This window comes from Aquarana catesbeiana, linkage group LG01 (genome assembly GCF_042186555.1).
Source record: "Aquarana catesbeiana isolate 2022-GZ linkage group LG01, ASM4218655v1, whole genome shotgun sequence".
Lineage (NCBI taxonomy): Eukaryota > Metazoa > Chordata > Amphibia > Anura > Ranidae > Aquarana > Aquarana catesbeiana.
Window position 1 is genome coordinate 257511933 of NC_133324.1, and position 19473 is coordinate 257531405.

At 44.0% G+C, this 19473-nt stretch overlaps 2 protein-coding genes across 2 annotated transcripts in view; one reads left to right on the forward strand and one right to left on the reverse strand.

Moving 5' to 3' along the window:
- The window catches only part of LOC141140649 (transmembrane protein 132D-like), a 1563515-nt gene that overhangs the window by 670203 nt on the left and 873839 nt on the right, over positions 1-19473 (reverse strand). The gene's annotated exons all lie outside the window — the stretch shown is intronic.
- Positions 12057-14838, forward strand: LOC141140661 (uncharacterized). Its single transcript, XM_073628064.1, has 2 exons — positions 12057-12148; positions 12232-14838. The coding sequence occupies exons 1-2, from the start codon at positions 12141-12143 to the stop codon at positions 12995-12997; spliced, it is 774 nt and encodes a 257-aa protein (XP_073484165.1). The 5' UTR covers positions 12057-12140; the 3' UTR covers positions 12998-14838.

Below are 19473 nucleotides of genomic sequence, written 5' to 3' on the forward strand. Positions count from 1 at the left end.
AAATTGTCTGCGTATTACATTTTTTACTCAATTGATTTTTTTTGGTTTAGGGTGCAATTTTAGAATGCATACCAAACAGTTTCCATTTTTTTAATCACCTAGTTTAAGTTATGTTTGAATTGTGTTTTGAATTTTAATTGATTACAGCAGCAGTTCTGGATAGACTGAAAACTTTATCTGGAATATAACCAGCACTTTTGGTTTGGGGAAGGTATAATCTAGCAAATACATTTATTTTATTGGGGGTGAGAGTTCACTCATCAGATGACCTATATTTATAAGATTGTATTTCTGTTGTGTACTTATGTAGATTTTTCAACCTCATATGGTCTCTATGTGTATTATATTTTAATTTAATTTTTTATTTTGTTTATTTAGAATAAATATTTTTTGTTTATTTATAGTGATACTGTACATACAGTCTTACATAGCTCCTGAAGAAGCCATGATTATGGCGAAACATGTAGAGTCAACAAACTTTTGTACAACGACCGTATGAATTCTTTCACGTTGGTTTTAGTTACATTGTTCCCAGCAATCTATGAGAACTCTCTATGTCATAGAAAGGAGAAGAGGGGAGGTACCTTTAGTCCTGTCCTTGGGTGACAATGCTGCCTAGATAGAGTACGGTAAGTGAGCATTGTCACCCTAGGACGACGTACAGCACATTGGAAGTGTGGTACCAGCAAAAGCACCAAGGGAATAGATGAATAGGGGCTGAAAACGAATACAGCCATCACATCTAAGGACTGGTAAGCTACACTATATTAGAATTTTGTTTTGCGTTTAGATGCAGATTTGAAAATTATTTATATGCATTATCTGTCCTATGGAACTCCCTAATGTTTCTTCCTTCTGCTTTTTGCTATTTTCCAATTCTTTTTTTTTACAAGAAAACTATTTTCCAATTCTTAGTGTGTATTAGAACCAAAGTTCTAGGAATGCACCCCGTTCCACCTCTTAGACATGCAGACCAATTTGTACAATAAATGTAACATTAAACAAATGGCTGTATTTTTTCTCCACATTAAACACAGCGTGTAATGAAATTACCAATAGCCCTGGCACAGACAGGTTGCATAACATTCTTTGTATTTTGGATTAAGCTATAAGCAATCAGCATTCATTGTTTTAAACTGGGCCACGCTCCTGTTTGAAAATCTCATTATGATTTATCACACTTCAAACATAAGAAGCTTGTTTCTTGCTTTGAGTTTCCTGCTCCTTGGAGCTCGTCTCCCACAAGACACCTCACTAGGTTTGTAATGTGACCAACAGGACATCCAAAATTTAAAAAGCATGACTAAGAAAAGAGCAAAATAAAAAGGCAATATTAACTAGACTGAAATCATCAGAGAAAGACACATGTTGGATTCCAAAACTTGTAAAACAGACATGTAAAGATTTAGAAAACTTTTCAGTATGACACTCATATGATAAAATGCAGTTCAACCCATGATGTGTTCATGGGGTTAGGAACTGTGAAAATTGTATATAGATAAATACAATGAAAAATGTATATAGTAAAATAATAAAGTCTCTAGTGGTCTCAAAAATATATTCACTTCTGTGTAGTGATTATTCGCAGTCCATATACAAAATAGGGCAGTCCTGTTCACCTTGTGAGTGACCAATAGGTTAGATGAAAGGTAATTTGTGATAGTACTACCACCCAAGTGAATTGCAGGCTTACCAGAGACTGTGGACCCAAAAGAACATACGTTCTATGAGTCAAATGTGCTTGTATTGCCACCGGCAATGGAAGAAGAGCCTTGAAGGTCCACAACGATGGAAATCTTTTCTGCTGCTAGTTCCAGCAATGTCACCTCTATACGTCTCTCGAGTCGAGAGACGTATAGAGGTGACATTTTACATACATTTTTAACTGTATTTATCTATATACAATTTTCACAGTTCTTATGTTCAAGTCATTTGAGGCTATTTAACGTAACACAATAGCGCTACACTTTGATGCACATGTGGTTTTGAACAAATAATCTGTTTCTTGTGTTAGCTGCTAAACTTTGAGCAAGCGCAGGGTTTACATTTTTGGTTTATTGTTTTCATGGGGTTAGGAAATAAAGTACTAAAGGCTCTTGTAGGACAGTCCAAGCAAGTTCCAAATCCAGTTACTATGTGATGTACAGGCCTCATAAGTAGAAAGAAAAACACCCTTTACTTTCCTTAACTGAGCCAAATCATCCTTCATTTTGGTCTTGGTCAAGATCTTCATGGCAATCATTAGATTAAATTGCATGCCTGTTAGGGATGAGCCGAACACCCCCCGGTTCGGTTCGCACCAGAACCTGCGAACGGACCGAAAATTCGCACGAGCGTTAGAACCCCATTGACGTCTATGGGACTCGAACATTCCAAATCAAAAGTGCTCATTTTAAAGGCTAATTTGCATGGTATTGTCCTAAAAAGGATTTGGGGACCCGGGTCCTACCCCAGGGGACATGTATCAATGCAAAAAAAACTTTTAAAAACTGCCGTTTTTTTGGGAGCAGTGATTTTAATGATGGTTAAAGTAAAAAAAAAAAAAAGTTAAATATTCCTTTAACTATCGTACCTGGGGGGTGTCTATAGTATGCCTGTAAAGTGGAGCGTGTTTCCCGTGTTTAGAACAGTCCCTGCACCAAATGTCATTTTAAAGGAAAAAATCTCATTTAAAACTGCTTGCGGGTTTAATGTAATGTCGGGTCCTGGCAATATGGATGAAAATCAGTGAGACAAACAGCATGGGTACCCCCCAGTCCATTACCAGGCCCTTTGGGTCTTGTATGGATATTAAGGGGAACCCCGCACCCAAATTAAAATAAGGAAAGGTGTGGGGCCACAAGGCTCTATATACTCTGAACAGCAGTATACAGGCGGTGCAAACAAGACAGGGACTGTAGGTTTGTTGTTAAGTAGAATCTGTTTGTCATTTTGAACGGGTACATTTTGAACGTGTTTAGCTCCAGCCAAAAAATCTTTTTTAAGCTTTTTGGAAAACATAGGGAAGGGTTATCACCCCTGTGACATTTGTTTTGCTGTCTTTCCTCCTCTTTAGAAGATTTCACCTCACTTTTTGTCCCAATGACAAATGTTTTTTGAAAATTTGGGTTTTTTTGTGGAACAAGGATTGGAAAGCATCAGTGGAAACGAGAAATGTTTTTCCCATATTAACACTTACAGGAGAGAATTTCCCTTCCTGGGGTAGATTTCATCTCACTTCCTGTTGTCTCCTTCCGTTTGCAAGTAGGAGTCGTTTGTAAGTTAGATGTTTGAAAGTAGGGGCCTGCCCTATATACTCAGCATAAATTTGGGCCTTAGGTGTTGTTGTGGCCACAACAACGTAAGCCCTCACAGGGCCCTGCTGTGAAATATTAGATCAAGAATTGTAATTACATGCCCCTGTTGAACAGGGGCAGAAAAACTGGGCCTTTGGTGGTGGTGGTGGTGCTGGTGCCACAACACTGTAAGTCCTCACTCGCTCCTGGTGGGTGCAGAAATGGGCCCTGCTGTGAAATATTAGATCAAGAATTGTAATTACATGCCCCTGTTGAACAGGGGCAGAAAAATTGTGCCTTTGGTGGTGGTGGTGGTGGTGGTGCTGGTGCCACAACACTGCAACCCCTCACAGACACTCTAGTTGGAACGCAGGAACGAGCCCTGCTGCAAAGTATTGCATCAAAAATTGTAATTACACGCCCCTGTTAAACAGGGGCAGAAAAATTGGGCCTTAGGCACTGGTGCTACAACACTGCAACCCCTCACATACAATCTAGTTGGAACGCAGGAACGAGCCCTGCTGCAAAGTATTGCATCAAAAATTGTAATTACACGCCCCTGTTAAACAGGGGCAGAAAAATTGGGCCTTAGGCACTGGTGCTGGTGCTACAACACTGCAACCCCTCACAGACACTTTAGTTGGAATGCAGGAACGAGCCCTGCTGCAAAGTATTGCATCAAAAATTGTAATTACACGCCCCTGTTAAACAGGGGCAGAAAAATTGGGCCTTAGGCACTGGTGCTGGTGCCACAACACTGCAACCCCTCACAGACACTCTAGTTGGAACGCAGGAACGAGCCCTGCTGCAAAGTATTGCATCAAAAATTGTAATCACACGCCCCTGTTAAACAGGGGCTGAAAAATTGGGCCTTAGGCATTGGTGGTGGCGCCCAGAACCAAAAATGTTCTTTCAAGCTATCAGTGTGATGATTGAGGAAGAAGAGGATAATTACTCAGGGATAGTCACTCAGCATCAGCATAGGCAGTCTTTGAAGGGATCTGAGATTTAAAAAAAAATTATTCGGTTACATCAGCATCAGGTGCTTGGTAGCTGGTGGTGATCCAAGACTGATTCATTTTTATGAAGGTCAGTCGATCGACCGAGTCGGTGGACAGACGCACCCTGTGATCGGTTACAAAGCCTCCAGCAGCACTGAATGTGCGTTCCGAAAGAACGCTGGATGCAGGACAGGCCAGTAGCTCAATTGCATACTCTGCAAGCTCTGGCCAGTGATCCATCCTCAAGACCCAGTAACCCAGAGGATTTTCGGTGGGAAAGGTGTCCAAGTCTGATCTTGCCCTAGGTATTCCTGCACCATGTAAAACAGACGCTGGCGATGGTTGCTGGAACCGATCATACCTTGGGGCTGCGGACCAAAAAATTGTCTGAACGCATCGGTCAGACGGCCACCTTCTCCACCGCTCCTTCTTTGACTGACCGAAGCCTCAGCAACACGTTGTCCAGAAACAGGAGTTTGTAACCTCCCAGTCTCTGGGAACGCGTTGCACAGACCTTTCTGCAAGGCTTCCCGAAGATGTTTCATCCTCTGCTCCCTCTGCGATGGCAAGATAAGGTCCGCAACCTTACCCTTGTAACGTGGATCAAGGAGGGTTGCCAGCCAGTATTGGTCCTTCTCCTTGATACCACGAATACGAGGATCCTTACGCAGGCTTTGCAGGATCAGGGAGGCCATGCAGCGTAGGTTTGCTGAGGCATTTGGTCCGGAGTCCTCTGGGTCACTAAGGACGACATGGTCCGCAGCCACCTCCTCCCAGCCACGTACAAGTCCATGTGTTTCTTGGGACTGATCCCTTAAAGACTGCTGCTGATGCTGAGTGCCAGGCTCCACCTCCATACTGACACAATCTTCCTCCTCCTCCTCCTCTTCCTGTGTGATCGGCGGGCATGCAGAAACACTGTCTGGATAAAGGGGGCCTTGAGAGCTAAGGAAGTCCTCCTCTTCCTGCCTCTGTTCTGCCTCAAGTGCCCTGTCCATTATTCCACGCAGCGTGTGCTCCAACAGGTGGACAAGGGGGACAGTGTCACTGATGCATGCACTGTCACTGCTCACCATCCTCGTGGCCTCCTCAAATGGTGACAGGACAGTGCATGCATCCCTGATCATGGCCCACTGGCGTGGGGAAAAAAACCAAGCTCCCCTGACCCTGTCCTGGTGCCATAGTCGCACAGGTACTCATTGATGGCCCTCTGCCGCATGTGCAGCCGCTGCAGCATGGCCAACGTTGAGTTCCACCTGGTGGGCATGTCACAGATTAGGCGGTTCTTGGGCAGGTTAAACTCCTTTTGGAGGTCCGTCAGCCGAGCACTGGCATTATATGACCGGCGGAAATGCACACAGACTTTCCTGGCCTGCCTCAGGACATCCTGTAAGCCCGGGTACCTGCCCAAGAACCGCTGCACCACCAAGTTAAGGACGTGAGCCAAACAGGGCACATGGGTCATTTGTCCCTGTCGGAGGGCAGAGAGGAGGTTGGTGCCATTGTCGCAAACCACCATTCCTGCCTTAAGTTGGGGTGGCGTCAACCACCTCTGAACCTGCCCCTGCAGAGCTGACAGAACCTCTGCCCCAGTGTGGCTCCTGTCCCCCAAGCACACCAACTCAAGCACCGCATGGCATCTTTTGGCCTGCGTACTTGCGTAGCCCCTTGAATGGCTACAGAGCATCGCTGGTTCCGAGGACAAAGCACAGGAAGAGGCCATGGAGGAAGAAGAAGAGGAGGGGTGGAGGAGAGAGGTGTGTCACAATCATTAGCATTTTGGAGGCGTGGTGGCGGAACAACCTCCAACACTACTGCACCTTGTCCTGCATCCTTCCCAGCTGCCAGCAGAGTCACCCAATGCGCCGTGAAACTTAAGTAACGTCCCTGTCCATGCCTGCTGGACCATGAGTCAGCGGTAATATGCACCTTACCGCTGACCGCCCTGTCCAGCGAGGCATGGACATTGCCTTCCACATGCCGGTAGAGAGCCGGAATCGCCTTCCGTGAGAAAAAATGGCGTTTAGGTACCTGCCACTGAGGAACCGCACATTCCACAAACTCACGGAAGGGGGCAGAGTCTACCAACTGAAAAGGCAGCAGTTGAAGTGCTAGCAATTTTGCCAAGCTAGCATTCAACCGCTGCGCATGTGGATGGCTGGGAGCAAACTTCTTTCGGCGGTGCAGCAGCTGGGGCAGGGAAATTTGCCTGGTACAATCTGACGTCGGTGTACCAAAAGCAGATTGCCCACAAGTACTTGGCTGTGACACACCTAATTCTACACCTTCATTCCTCTCAGTGCAGGTCTCAGAGAGGACTGAAGGTATAGTGGGGTTGGAGATCTCAGCTGATGAGGAGCAAGGAGAGGTCCTCTTTGTTCTTTGGTGTGGGTCTTTTAGATACGCTTGCCAACGAACTGCATGGCAGGTCAACATATGTCTGGTCAAGCATGTGGTACCCAAACGGGAGATGTTTTGGCCACGCAAGATACGCTTGAGACATATGTTGCAAATAGCAGCGGTGCGATCTGATGCACTCGTCTCAAAAAAGGCCCACACCAAAGAACTTTTTGAATAACACGCAGAGACTGCGCCCTGCACATGTGGAGCTTTGGGGTATGATGCAGTCAATGTGCTGCCCTTAGGCTGGCCCCTGGAGGGCATCCTGCCTCGTTGGTGATGTGCCGCCTCCTCCTCCTCTCTCCTATCAGGCACCCACGTTGAGTCAGTGACCTCATCATCCCCTCCCTCCTCATCACTGGAGCAAACCTGGCAGTATGCTGCAGCAGGGGGAGCATGAATGCCAGATTGCTGTCCTTCTTTGGCACCCCCTCTGTCTGCGCTCATGTTACTGCCTTCATCGAGCTCAGTATCATCATCAGAGCCTTCCAAACGCTGGGCATCCTCCTGGAGCATGTGCCCAACACTGTGGTCAAACAGTTCGAGGGACTCCTCAGGAGGACATGGTGGGGCTAGGGAAGGAGTCACTGATGACATTGAGCCGAGGGAAGAGGCCGCTGCTTTGCCAGACAAAGTACCCTGGGCATGGGTGAGAGAGGATGAGGAGGATGAGGACGGCTTGGTCATCCACTCGACCAAGTCTTCCGCATGTTGTGGCTCAACACGGCCAGCTGCCGAAAAAAAGCCCAAGCGTGTCCCACGGCCACATGCTGATGAGGATGCACCGTCTCCATGACCAGCACTAGACACAGAGCCTGCTTGCCCTCTCTTGTTGGCTTGTGACTGTCTGCCTCTCCTTCTTGGCCTTCCAGACATACTAATGGCCTGTAGCTGCACTAAGCTGGGATATGTATATATATATATATATATATATATATATATATATATATATATATATGTACTGATACTGCAGCTAGCAAAATCAACTGCCTGCCTGTAGTATGAGAACACCATCAACCTTCTACAGGTAGCTTTAGCTGAACACTGTGAGGTGGACGCACCCCACTAACTTGTAGGTTTAGCTGAACACTGTGAGCAGGACGCACCCCACTAACTTGTAGGTTTAGCTGAACACTGTGAGGTGGACGCACCACACTAACTTGTAGGTTTAGCTGAACACTGTGAGCAGGACGCACCCCAATAACTTGTAGGTTTAGCTGAACACTGTGAGCAGGACGCACTGCACTAACTGTAAATAGTCTAGCTGCCTGACTGTGGTACTAATAGGATCAAAAGAACACCAGTAATTTTCTTCAGGTAGCTGTATATACTGTAACAAGACAAGCCTGCCTGTCAGTAAGAAGATAACAGGAACGGATCTAGCTGAACACTGTGAGGTGGACGCACCACACTAACTTGTAGGTTTAGCTGAACACTGTGAGCAGGACGCACTGCACTAACTGTAAATAGTCTATCTGCCTGACTGTGGTACTAATAGGATCAAAAGAACACCAGTAATTTTCTTCAGGTAGCTGTATATACTGTAACAAGACAAGCCTGCCTGTCAGTAAGAAGATAACAGGAACGGATCTAGCTGAACACTGTGAGGTGGATGCACCACACTAACTTGTAGGTTTAGCTGAACACTGTGAGCAGGACGCACCCCACTAACTTGTAGGTTTAGCTAAACACTGTGAGCAGGATGCACTGCACTAACTGTAAATAGTCTAGCTGCCTGACTGTGGTACTAATAGGATCAAAAGAACACCAGTAATTTTCTTCAGGTAGCTGTATATACTGTAACAAGACAAGCCTGCCTGTCAGTAAGAACATAACAGGAACGGATCTAGCTGAACACTGTGAGCAGGACGCACTGCACTAACTTGTAGGTTTAGCTGAAGACTGTGAGGTGGACACACCACACTAACTTGTAGGTTTAGCTGAACACTGTGAGCAGGACGCACCCCACTAACTTGTAGGTTTAGCTGAACACTGTGAGCAGGACGCACCGCACTAACTTGAAGGTTTAGCTGAACACTGAGCAGGATGCACCCCACTAACTTTTGTAGGTTTAGCTGAACACTGTGAGCAGGACGCACTGCACTAACTGTAAATAGTCTAGCTGCCTGACTGTGGTACTAATAGGATCAAAAGAACACCAGTAATTTTCTTCAGGTAGCTGTATATACTGTAACAAGACAAGCCTGCCTGTCAGTAAGAACATAACAGGAACGGATCTAGCTGAACACTGTGAGCAGGACGCACTGCACTAACTTGTAGGTTTAGCTGAAGACTGTGAGGTGGACACACCACACTAACTTGTAGGTTTAGCTGAACACTGTGAGCAGGACGCACCCCACTAACTTGTAGGTTTAGCTGAACACTGTGAGCAGGACGCACCGCACTAACTTGAAGGTTTAGCTGAACACTGAGCAGGATGAACCCCACTAACTTTTGTAGGTTTAGCTGAACACTGTGAGCAGGACGCACTGCACTAACTGTAAATAGTCTAGCTGCCTGACTGTGGTACTAATAGGATCAAAAGAACACCAGTAATTTTCTTCAGGTAGCTGTATATACTGTAACAAGACAAGCCTGCCTGTCAGTAAGAAGATAACAGGAACGTATCTAGCTGAACACTGTGAGCAGGACGCACCGCACTAACTTGAAGGTTTAGCTGAACACTGAGCAGGACGCACCCCACTAACTTTTGTAGGTTTAGCTGAACACTGTGAGCAGGACGCACTGCACTAACTGTAAATAGTCTAGCTGCCTGACTGTGGTACTAATAGGATCAAAAGAACACCAGTAATTTCTTCAGGTAGCTGTATATACTGTAACAAGACAAGCCTGCCTGTCAGTAGGAAGATAACAGGAACGGATCTAGCTGAACACTGTGAGCAGGACGCACCACACTAACTTGTAGGTTTAGCTGAACACTGTGAGCAGGACACACCCCACTAACTTGTAGGTTTAGCTGATCACTGTGAGCAGGACGTACTGCACTAACTGTAAATAGTCTAGCTGCCTGACTGTGGTACTAATAGGATCAAAAGAACACCAGTAATTTTCTTCAGGTAGCTGTATATACTGTAACAAGACAAGCCTGCCTGTCAGTAAGAAGATAACAGGAACGGATCTAGCTGAACACTGTGAGGTGGACGCACCACACTAACTTGTAGGTTTAGCTGAACACTGTGAGCAGGACGCACTGCACTAACTGTAAATAGTCTAGCTGCCTGACTGTGGTACTAATAGGATCAAAAGAACACCAGTAATTTTCTTCAGGTAGCTGTATATACTGTAACAAGACAAGCCTGCCTGTCAGTAAGAAGATAACAGGAACGGATCTAGCTGAACACTGTGAGCAGGACGCACTGCACTAACTGTAAATAGTCTAGCTGCCTGACTGTGGTACTAATAGGATCAAAGGAACACCAGTAATTTTCTTCAGGTAGCTGTAAATACTGTAACAAGACAAGCCTGCCTGTCAGTAGGAAGATAACAAGAACGGATCTAGCTAAACTGAATACAGTGTATATATATATATATGCAACACCTGGGATGCATATATATACACAATACACTGTAAGTGCAGCTAACTGACTGACTGTTCTGCCTAATCTATCTAACTTAAATCAAATGTCACTGTCTGTCTCTCTCTCTCTCTCAATGAACGCCGGAACACACACTACACAGGGCCGCCGTGCAGGCGGCCTTATATAGTGTGGGGCGTGTACTAAATCCCCTGAGCCATAATTGGCCAAAGCCTCCTTGGCTTTGGCCAATTACGGCTCTCTGTTCAGGTGGCGCTGTGATTGGCCAAGCATGCGGGTCATAGTGCATGCTTGGCCAATCATCAGCTAGCAATGCACTGCGATCCCACAGTGAATTATGGGCCGTGACGCGCCACAAGAATTTGGCGCGAACGGCCCATATCGTTCACAATTCGACGAACGATCGAACAGCCGATGTTCGAGTCGAACATGGGTTTGACTCGAACACGAAGCTCATCCCTAATGCCTATGTAGCACTATCCCCGAAAGGGCAGCTTCACCACTTGCTTACTGGAAACTTAAATCCCCTTCCTGCCCAGACCCATTTTTAGCTTTCAGCGCTGCCACGCTTTGAATGATACCCAAATTAAATTTTTATCATTTTTTTTCCTACAAATTGAGCTTTCTCTTGGTGGTATTTAAATCACTGCTGAGTTTTTTATATTTTGTTAAAAAAAACGAAAAAAGACCAAGAATTTTGAAAAAACAAAACAAAACAGTTTTTTATTTTGTTATAAAATTTGCAAACAGGTCATTTTTCTCCTTCATTGATGTACGCTAAGGCTCTGTTTCCACTAGTGCGACTTATTTTGCGACTTGACACATGTCAAGTCGCATGACAAGTCAAAACCCATGTATTTTAATGGTCCCCGTTCTCATTGGTGCGACTCAAGTCGCAGCGACTCGAAAAAAGGTTCTTGCACTACTTTGTTCCGTCTTCGGTGCGACTTGTTCTCCATAGAAAGGTATTAAGTCGCAATGAAGTCGTATGTACATGTCTGACACCGCGACTTTGTTGCGACTTCCACGGAAGTCTACGGAAGCACATGATCTCTGCTCCTCCCAAATACATCACTTCTTATATCGATGTATGTGAGTGTGGAAGACAGCAGGAAGCATGCCTAGGGCAAAAAAAAATAAGCGACAAGTGCATGACAATGAGGAAATTATTAGGCTTGTCAGACAACGTCCGGCAATATATGACCTCAGAGATCCAGGTTACAAAGATCATGCAAAGAAGGAGAGAGCATGGTTGGAGGTGGCTCGCATATATTATGAGACATGGGACTCTTTCTCAGCCACAGAACGTTCTACAAAAAGTAAGTGGTTGATATATGCTGCTTAACACTTTCTGTAACCAATGGTTGTGTGCACTGTTTTTTCTTGGTGGGGACCGCTTCTCCTGGCAGGAGATCACAATGGTTTGGCAGGAGGTAATCCCATGTCAACACTATCTGTGTTGATGGTGTCATTTATATAGTTACTTTCCTGTAACCTGTGGCTGCAGGAAAGTAAATCTGTGTGTGTGGGCCAGCAAATAATTTTTGTCCACGGTCCTAATAATATTAAATAATATTAAAGATGGCCCTGTCAACATCCTCCAGCACATGTCAAATTATGTAGGTGTCATGGGTAATATATGTAGCGGTTGTTTTAACACCATCCATATCAATTATGCAGCCTAGCAAATGAATGACCTATAGGCAGTGACTAAATTTGTTTTAAAAAATGTATACTTTGCTTTATATTTTGTAGTGCACTCGTTACAAACTCGATGGAGAAGTCTCAAAGACTGCTACAACCGGTACTTATGCAAATTAAAAGAAGGAAGGAGTGGTTCCGGCTCTAAAAGATTAGCCCCATATGCCCATGCCGGAGATCTTGAATTTTTGAAACCAGTGTTGGAAATGCGAGAGTAAGTTATCAGCAGGCATATGTTACGAATTCTACATATCAAATAGTAATGCTTACTTTAAAAATATGTGATTTGTATTTCAGAACCCAAGCAAGCTGGGAAGACAGCACACAGGGTTTGGCAGCAGAAGATGAGGCAGAGGAAGCTGCGGAGGAGGAGGAGCAAGAACAATTCCAAGACAATGTTGACAAGGAACTGTTCGTAGATGAAGCAAGGTCAACATCAAACTCAATGAATGAGGAGGATGCAGAACCAGGACCTAGCAATGTCTCTAGGCCTTTGCGAAGGTCTTCAAGGGTCAGTGCCCGGCCTGGTAAACCCATGGATAAAATTTTAGAGGTAGTCAATCAGATGTCCACTAAAATGGCTGAAAACCAGTGTGAAGACACAGCATTTCTCACTGTAATTTTAGGCATATGTAAACAGGTACCCCCTGAGAAAAAATATGCACTCAGGATGGCTTTAATGTCAACTGCTCAATCATTTGTGGGTGAGGGGCCAACAACATCCTCAGCATATATGCAACCCCCCCTTCCCCAATATCCCCCTTATCAACAATACACTCACTTTCCAAGTACACAGTATGCTCCACCAATAAACCGTCCATACTGTGACCAGTATGGTAATATACTGAATCCCTCAAGGCCACGCATGTTGCATCCAATTCCTGACCCCACTACCTCTACCCTTGGCCCCCCAACCACTCACCAACTTAGGCAGCCTACACCCAGTCATGTTCCGCCTTTTCTGGCAAGGAAATATTACCCTGGTCCATCAGTGGATTTCCCTGGACCAACCAATAGTTCAGTTTCCGGGACCACTGAAAACAAAACATACGAGCAATTGTAATTTACAATTATTATTGAGGTGTGTTTAAGACTTGTTCTCTATTTTTTGTTTGGTTGAGGAGGCCAAAACAACAACTGTTGTAATTTTAAGTTCATGGAACGTATTTCTTTATTTTTGCCTTATTGCAAAAAGAGTTGTCTTGTAAAAAAGATTCAGATATTTTTTTATATTTTTGAAATAATTTTATTTACGTGTTTTTCTGAGAGAAATAGTTTATTATTTCACTATTTGTTGTGCTTGATAAAAAATAAACAAAATGGTGTAGTTCACCCAAACACATAACCCAAAAATTTTGTGTGCTTCCCTGCACAAAAAAAAATAAAATAAAAATAATTTTGTTTACATTGTGCATTTTCGGCTTATCCTTTTTTCTAATTTGAGGAAACTACCTGTTATTATGCTTTTGGATGCACTGAAACATAACATACATCAAAATAATATTCACAGAAAATGCATGACATACATTATGCTATGGCATCCTGCTGCCAGGGGACAGAACCAGCAGCAGACAGAAAATAAGATGAGAATCCCTCACGCACACTGGCACCATTGGTGGTGCCCCTACTGGCACTCCATTGTGCACCTTCCAGATCGTGCATGAGGGAATCTTCAAAAAGATAGCCATCACGAATTCTCACAAAATTGTGAAGAACACATGCTGCTTTTACTGCAGATATTGCATTCTCCATTTTTAAATTAATGGGGGTATGGAGCAAACGCCACTTGTTGGCTAAAATGCCAAAAGAACATTCTACCACTCGTCTTGCCCTCGTTAAGCGGTAATTGAAGATTCGCTTCTCTTCACTCAAACACCGATTTGAATAAGGCCTTAATAGATGCTCACTGAGAGCAAAGGCCTCATCCCCAACAAACACAAATGGCATTGGCGGCCCATTTGTTCCTGGCAACGGACAGTCCTGTGGCAGGTCCAGAGCATTTTCCCGCAACATTCTTCCAAAGGAAGATCTTTGGAAAATACTTGAGTCTGAGCTGCTGCCATATGATCCAATGTCTATATAGCTGAAACAATAATTGGCATCAGCCACTGCAAGTAAGACAAAAGAAAAATATTTTTTGTAATTATAGTATTTAGTTCCACTGCCAATGGGCATCACTACCCTCATATGTTTGCCGTCAATTGCCCCTAGACAATTTGGGAAATTGCAACGATCCCAGAAAAGTTCCGCTTTCTTGCACCAATCGTCGGAAGTGGGCTTCTTCAGAACCAAATCACTAAGGACATTCCATATGTCTCGGCAGGTCTCGTGGACAATAGTGCTGACTGTAGTTTTGCCAACCAAAAATTCAAAATGCAAACTGGAAAAGGAATGTCCAGTTGCCAGGTACCTAAAATGGAAAAGTACATACATTTTAGGATAATGATACATATTGACACTAAGCTACATCAATAAACCCAAAAAACAGAGCTAGGAAGGAGGTGCCTGAGGAAGTGAAGAAGGAAGAAGAGGAGCAGGAGAAAGACACAGGTGATGTAGAGGCAGAGTTAAGATTTTAAAACCAAGCTTACGCACAATTACATGCTAGTAGTTATTTTTGGACTGCATGTAAAGATGATGAAAGAATGATGTGGATCTCCAAAAGCCACATAGAAGTTAAGAAGAAGAAACAGTAGGTATGAACATTTACCTCAATGTTATTATGAGTCTTTCAGCAGATGGAATACTCCTTCTGAAACTGGTGTTTTGGCGCTCTAGATGACTAGAGAGCAAAGCCAACAATTCATCAAAACTGTAAAGAGAAAAAATAGGGCTAGTATCTACACTGACCATGTAAAAATCAAACATTTACAAATGGAGTTACATTTTTCTAACAATTTGATTAGGTTCTAGTTAACACTTCGAGCTATTCAAATCTCAAAATACTAAAAAGAGTAATAATGACCAGGCATATACACATTTTGAGAAATATATCTGGCAGCATTTGCAAGTTGACATCAAAAAATGTTCTCACCTTCTAATTGACATCCTTGTATAGTTGAAAAATTTTTCATCATGAGCCCGGAGGTCATTGTAAAGGACCCCAAACTGGCCTCTCACTTCCCTTTGGGCAATGATGGGATGTATCCAAAAGCGATGCCTTCTCCTCCTCCGGTTATCCTCCTCTTCTTGATCTATAAATGCTGCTACAGAAGCCAAAATGACTGCTGACCCAACATACTGCATAGCCAACATGTTTGCTAACAAACATACAACACGAGACAACCAAACAGGAAGGGGCAATAAATAAGCAGGATAAGGAATTACATCACTAGGACTAAATCACAGAACATCCAAGTCGCACAAAGTCGTAATTAAAGTCGCAACAAAACGCAACACAAATCGCAACGCACAATCGCAGTGTAAAGCGTGCGACTTTGGGGACGCAATAGTGGAAACATAGCCTTAAGCTGCACTGATGGGCACTTATAAGTAGGAATGGTCAAACGGTTCGGCCCAGCATAAGTTCGGGCCAAACTTTCGCTGTTCGGACACTTGGAGAACAGCTTAACAGACGGATCGTTTGACCGTTTGTCTGGCCCCCCGAACCAACCACAATGTATTGTGGAGCTGAACAGTACATTGCAAGTCCTGATTGGCTGAAGCAGTAAAAGCTTCAGCCAATCAGGGCAGAGAGCACTGTCAGAGTCATAATTGGACACTATCATCATGACTTTATCCAATTATGGCTCATTCCCGCCCCACAGTATAAAAGTATTCTTTCAATGGCAGGCATTTTCAGTGTGATTTCGGCATGGAGAGAGATAGAACAGGGCTCCGTTCAGTGCTATTAGTTAGTTAGTTTGCTATACTGTGCTATTTTGCTTCAATTGTCAGTGTAGAATATTAGTTTAGTGCCAGTCTAGGGATAGTGTGAGTGTAGTAAGGAGGACCATCATTCAGCTTTGCATAGTGTGCAGCTAGAGTAGGGACAGCTCAGATAGTTTCACTGTAGTGTAGTGAGACTGTGTCATTCGTACATACATTAGTGTAGAGTAGGGACAGCTCAGATAGTCTCAGTATGGTGTAGTGAGACCATGTTAGTAATCTTTACATTAGTGTATAGCTAGAGTAGGGACAGTTCAGATAGCGTCAGTGTAGTGACGGTTGAACACCGTCTATTTGATTGCGTTACTGCCAGTTTAACGCCATTTACTTCTGTGCGCATTACTGCCAGTTTAACACCATATAGTTTTGTGTGCGTTACTGCCAGTTTAACGCCATATAGTTCTGTGTGTGTTACTGCCAGTTTAACGCCATATAGTTTTGTGTGCGTTACTGCCAGTTTAACGCCATATAGTTCTGTGTGCGTTACTGCCAAATTAACGCCATATAGTTCTGTGTGCGTTACTGCTAGTTTAACGCCATATAGTTCAGTGTGCTTTACTGCCAGTTTAATGCCATATAGTTCTGTGTGCGTTACTGGCAGTTTAACGCTATATAGTTTTGTACGTTACTGCCGGTTTAACGCCATTTAGTTCTGTGTGTTACTGCCAGTTTAACGCCATATAGTTCTGTGTGCATTACTGCCAGTTTAACGCCATATGGTTTTGTGCATAACTGCCAATTGAACGCCGTTTATTTTTGTGTGCGTTACTGCCAGTTTAACACCATATAGTTCTGTGTGTCACTGTACATTTGGTGCATTATATTGCAGTATATTATAGTGTATTCGTGGAGTGTGTGTAGTGTGAGTACTCAGATTAAAGTGCACCAAACAACTCTTTACATTGATTAAAGTGCCTCTATGTACAGATTTCAACTTCTTATTTACATTTTGCTTATAAGCACCGCCCCCTCCCACCCAATAATGTCTGGGAGGACAACAAAGAGAGGCAGATGTTTCCTTGGCACTGTAAGGGGGTCAGCAACAAATGTGTCCACAGGCAAAGGTGGACGTGGTGGTCAGTTCTCAGGAAGGGCATCATTTCCTCTGTTTAGTGAGTTTGCCCATGCTATCCAGCCACAGCATGCATAGGAGGTGGTGGACTGGCTTACTAAACCTTCCTCATCCTCTGTCACGCAAGCAGAGACAAGTGTGCAGTCCCCTGCAGTTGTCAGAGTGGATAAACCTGCCTCCTTGTCTACATCTATTCCTGCCATAGCCCCAACATCAGCCATTGAGGTGTCAGCTGAGTTAGCATAGCATCAGCCATTTGCTCCTTGATGATGCCCAGCCATTACTGGATTCAGATGTTGGTTCTGAGGTTGAGGATGACAATAACATGACCCTAGAGAGAGGAAGGAACACTGGTAGACAAACTGGCATTCATGTTCCCCAAGCCGTAGCGTAAGGCCAAGTTGACTCCAGTGGTAATGATGAAGATGGAGATGATGATGATGAGGTCACTGATGCAACTTGGGTGCCAGATAGAGCAGAGGAGGAAACTGATGGTGAGGCGGCACAACCCCAAGGAGGCCGACATCAAGAGCGTAGAGAGCAGCCACCCTATTCCATCACATTCTGCAGCTGTTATCTCCTGGCCACTTCCCAAAGCTCAGCTGTCTGGGCCTTTTTCAGCACATCTGCAGCAGATCACACTGTTGCTATCTGCAAACTGTGTCTCAGGCACATCAAATGTGGCAAAAACACTAACCATTTGGGTACCACGCGATTAACGAGGCATTTAATGTCCAACCACTCAGCCCGTTGGCAAGAGCACCTAAAAAACACACAAAAGGGGCACAAATCTGTCCCTCCTCCTTACCCACTTCAGTCTGCCCCTGCTATACCGAGTCATTACCTCTCAGCAGCCTCCACTGACAGGGATGATTTTGTTTAATAATTGTTTATTAAAATAAAGTAGAGGAGAGATAGACATATAACAATGATTATACAGTCTTGAAGACAAAGTACACAGGTTCTTATGCACACACAGTCTTATCTAAGAACAGGTAACAATCAATGGCCTCTGGAAGTAAGAAGGGGTTAGACCAATCATTTATAACAACTGGCCAAGCAGAGGCATAATACTATGTGAGCATATGAACTAATCAAGATAAAGAAACATGTCCGATTTGAAAGTGGTTTCAATAGAAAAGAGTGAGGAGTAAGGATCAGAAGGGGGTTAGAGAGGGATTAAGTATGAAAGGAGAGAAGGTATAGGGGAGGGAATAGGAAAGGGGTAAAGGATGAGATAGGATGGGTCATTGGCATACATGTCATCCTACTTAAGATAACTAGAACATTAGGGTCAAGAGGGAGGAGGACAAACTGTATCTGACATAAGTTTTGTCTGTTGGGTGAAGGAATCAACCTGGGGTGGTTGATTGGTTGTCCTGAGGGACCTTGGACATGATATCCTTGTATAATGTAGCCATTTTGCGGCTACATTTAGACCCCTAACTTTGTAGGAAGTAATTGTCAGCATAGCCATTATGACAGTGGAGTGCGACCCTTTTACCTATTCATCCATGCATGCCAACAGGGAGGGGGAAGGGGGGGGAGTAAGGAATAGAAGTAGACCTGAGGGGAGAGAGAGAAGAAAATGAGCATATACAGAGAATATATTCATATGCTGAAAAACATGTGGGAGTTGCAAGAAAATCACGCAGAAATCTGCAGTGGTCCCTGTGGGGAGAGAGAGAACAAGCAGCCATCCAGAACTCGAAAGAGAGACTGAATAAAGCACCTTGTCGGCTGCCTGCACTTGCCAACCCCAAGAGGAGGGGGGAAGGGGACATACTGTGTTATAGATGCTTTGGGGCAGTGTGCTTGGCCTGTGTGAGAAACTTAGAATAGTAGAAGAAGATTAGATTAAGCTCTAGCAATTTTTTTTTCCTTGTGGTTCCCTGAGAAGGTACTTCTTCCATGTTGAGGGCATGTGGCCTGGTAAGGTTCAGGGAGAATGGGGCATGCTCACCACTCTCCTTTCCTGGACAGTCAGGCTGCATGCTTAGATAAGGCCCTGGTATAGACTTTTGGGGGACCCCATGCTGTTTTTTTTCCCTTGATTCACATATCAGACCCTCATCAAGGATAAAAGTCTGGTATGTATTTTATGGTGTGTATTTTAGGGGTAACCCCATGCCATTTTTTGGCATGTGTGCGGTGTCCCTCATTAACATATATACAGTATATCTATAGGTATATCTATAGATATATAGATATAGATGTATTGTATCAATATATATCGATATATCTATATATATTATATTTTATTTACTGTAGATGAAAGGGTAGAGGGAAATCTCTAGCCAAGTGGCCAAAGCTGGCATTTGGTGGCAACTTAAAAAGCATACATTTTTTTTGGAAATGTCAGTTTTTCTGTAGTAGGCTGTATACTTCATACAGATGTGCCAAGTCACAGGCAGGTTAACGGCACACCCTAGGCATGTTGTTTGAAGGAATTTGGCATTTTTAATGGCTGTGCCACGACAAACTGGATTTTTTTGTACATAAAAGCAGCGTTCAGCCCCTAATGCATTTATTTGACAATTTTTTGCCTTCTAGCCTAGAAAATTGCATACATTGTTCTT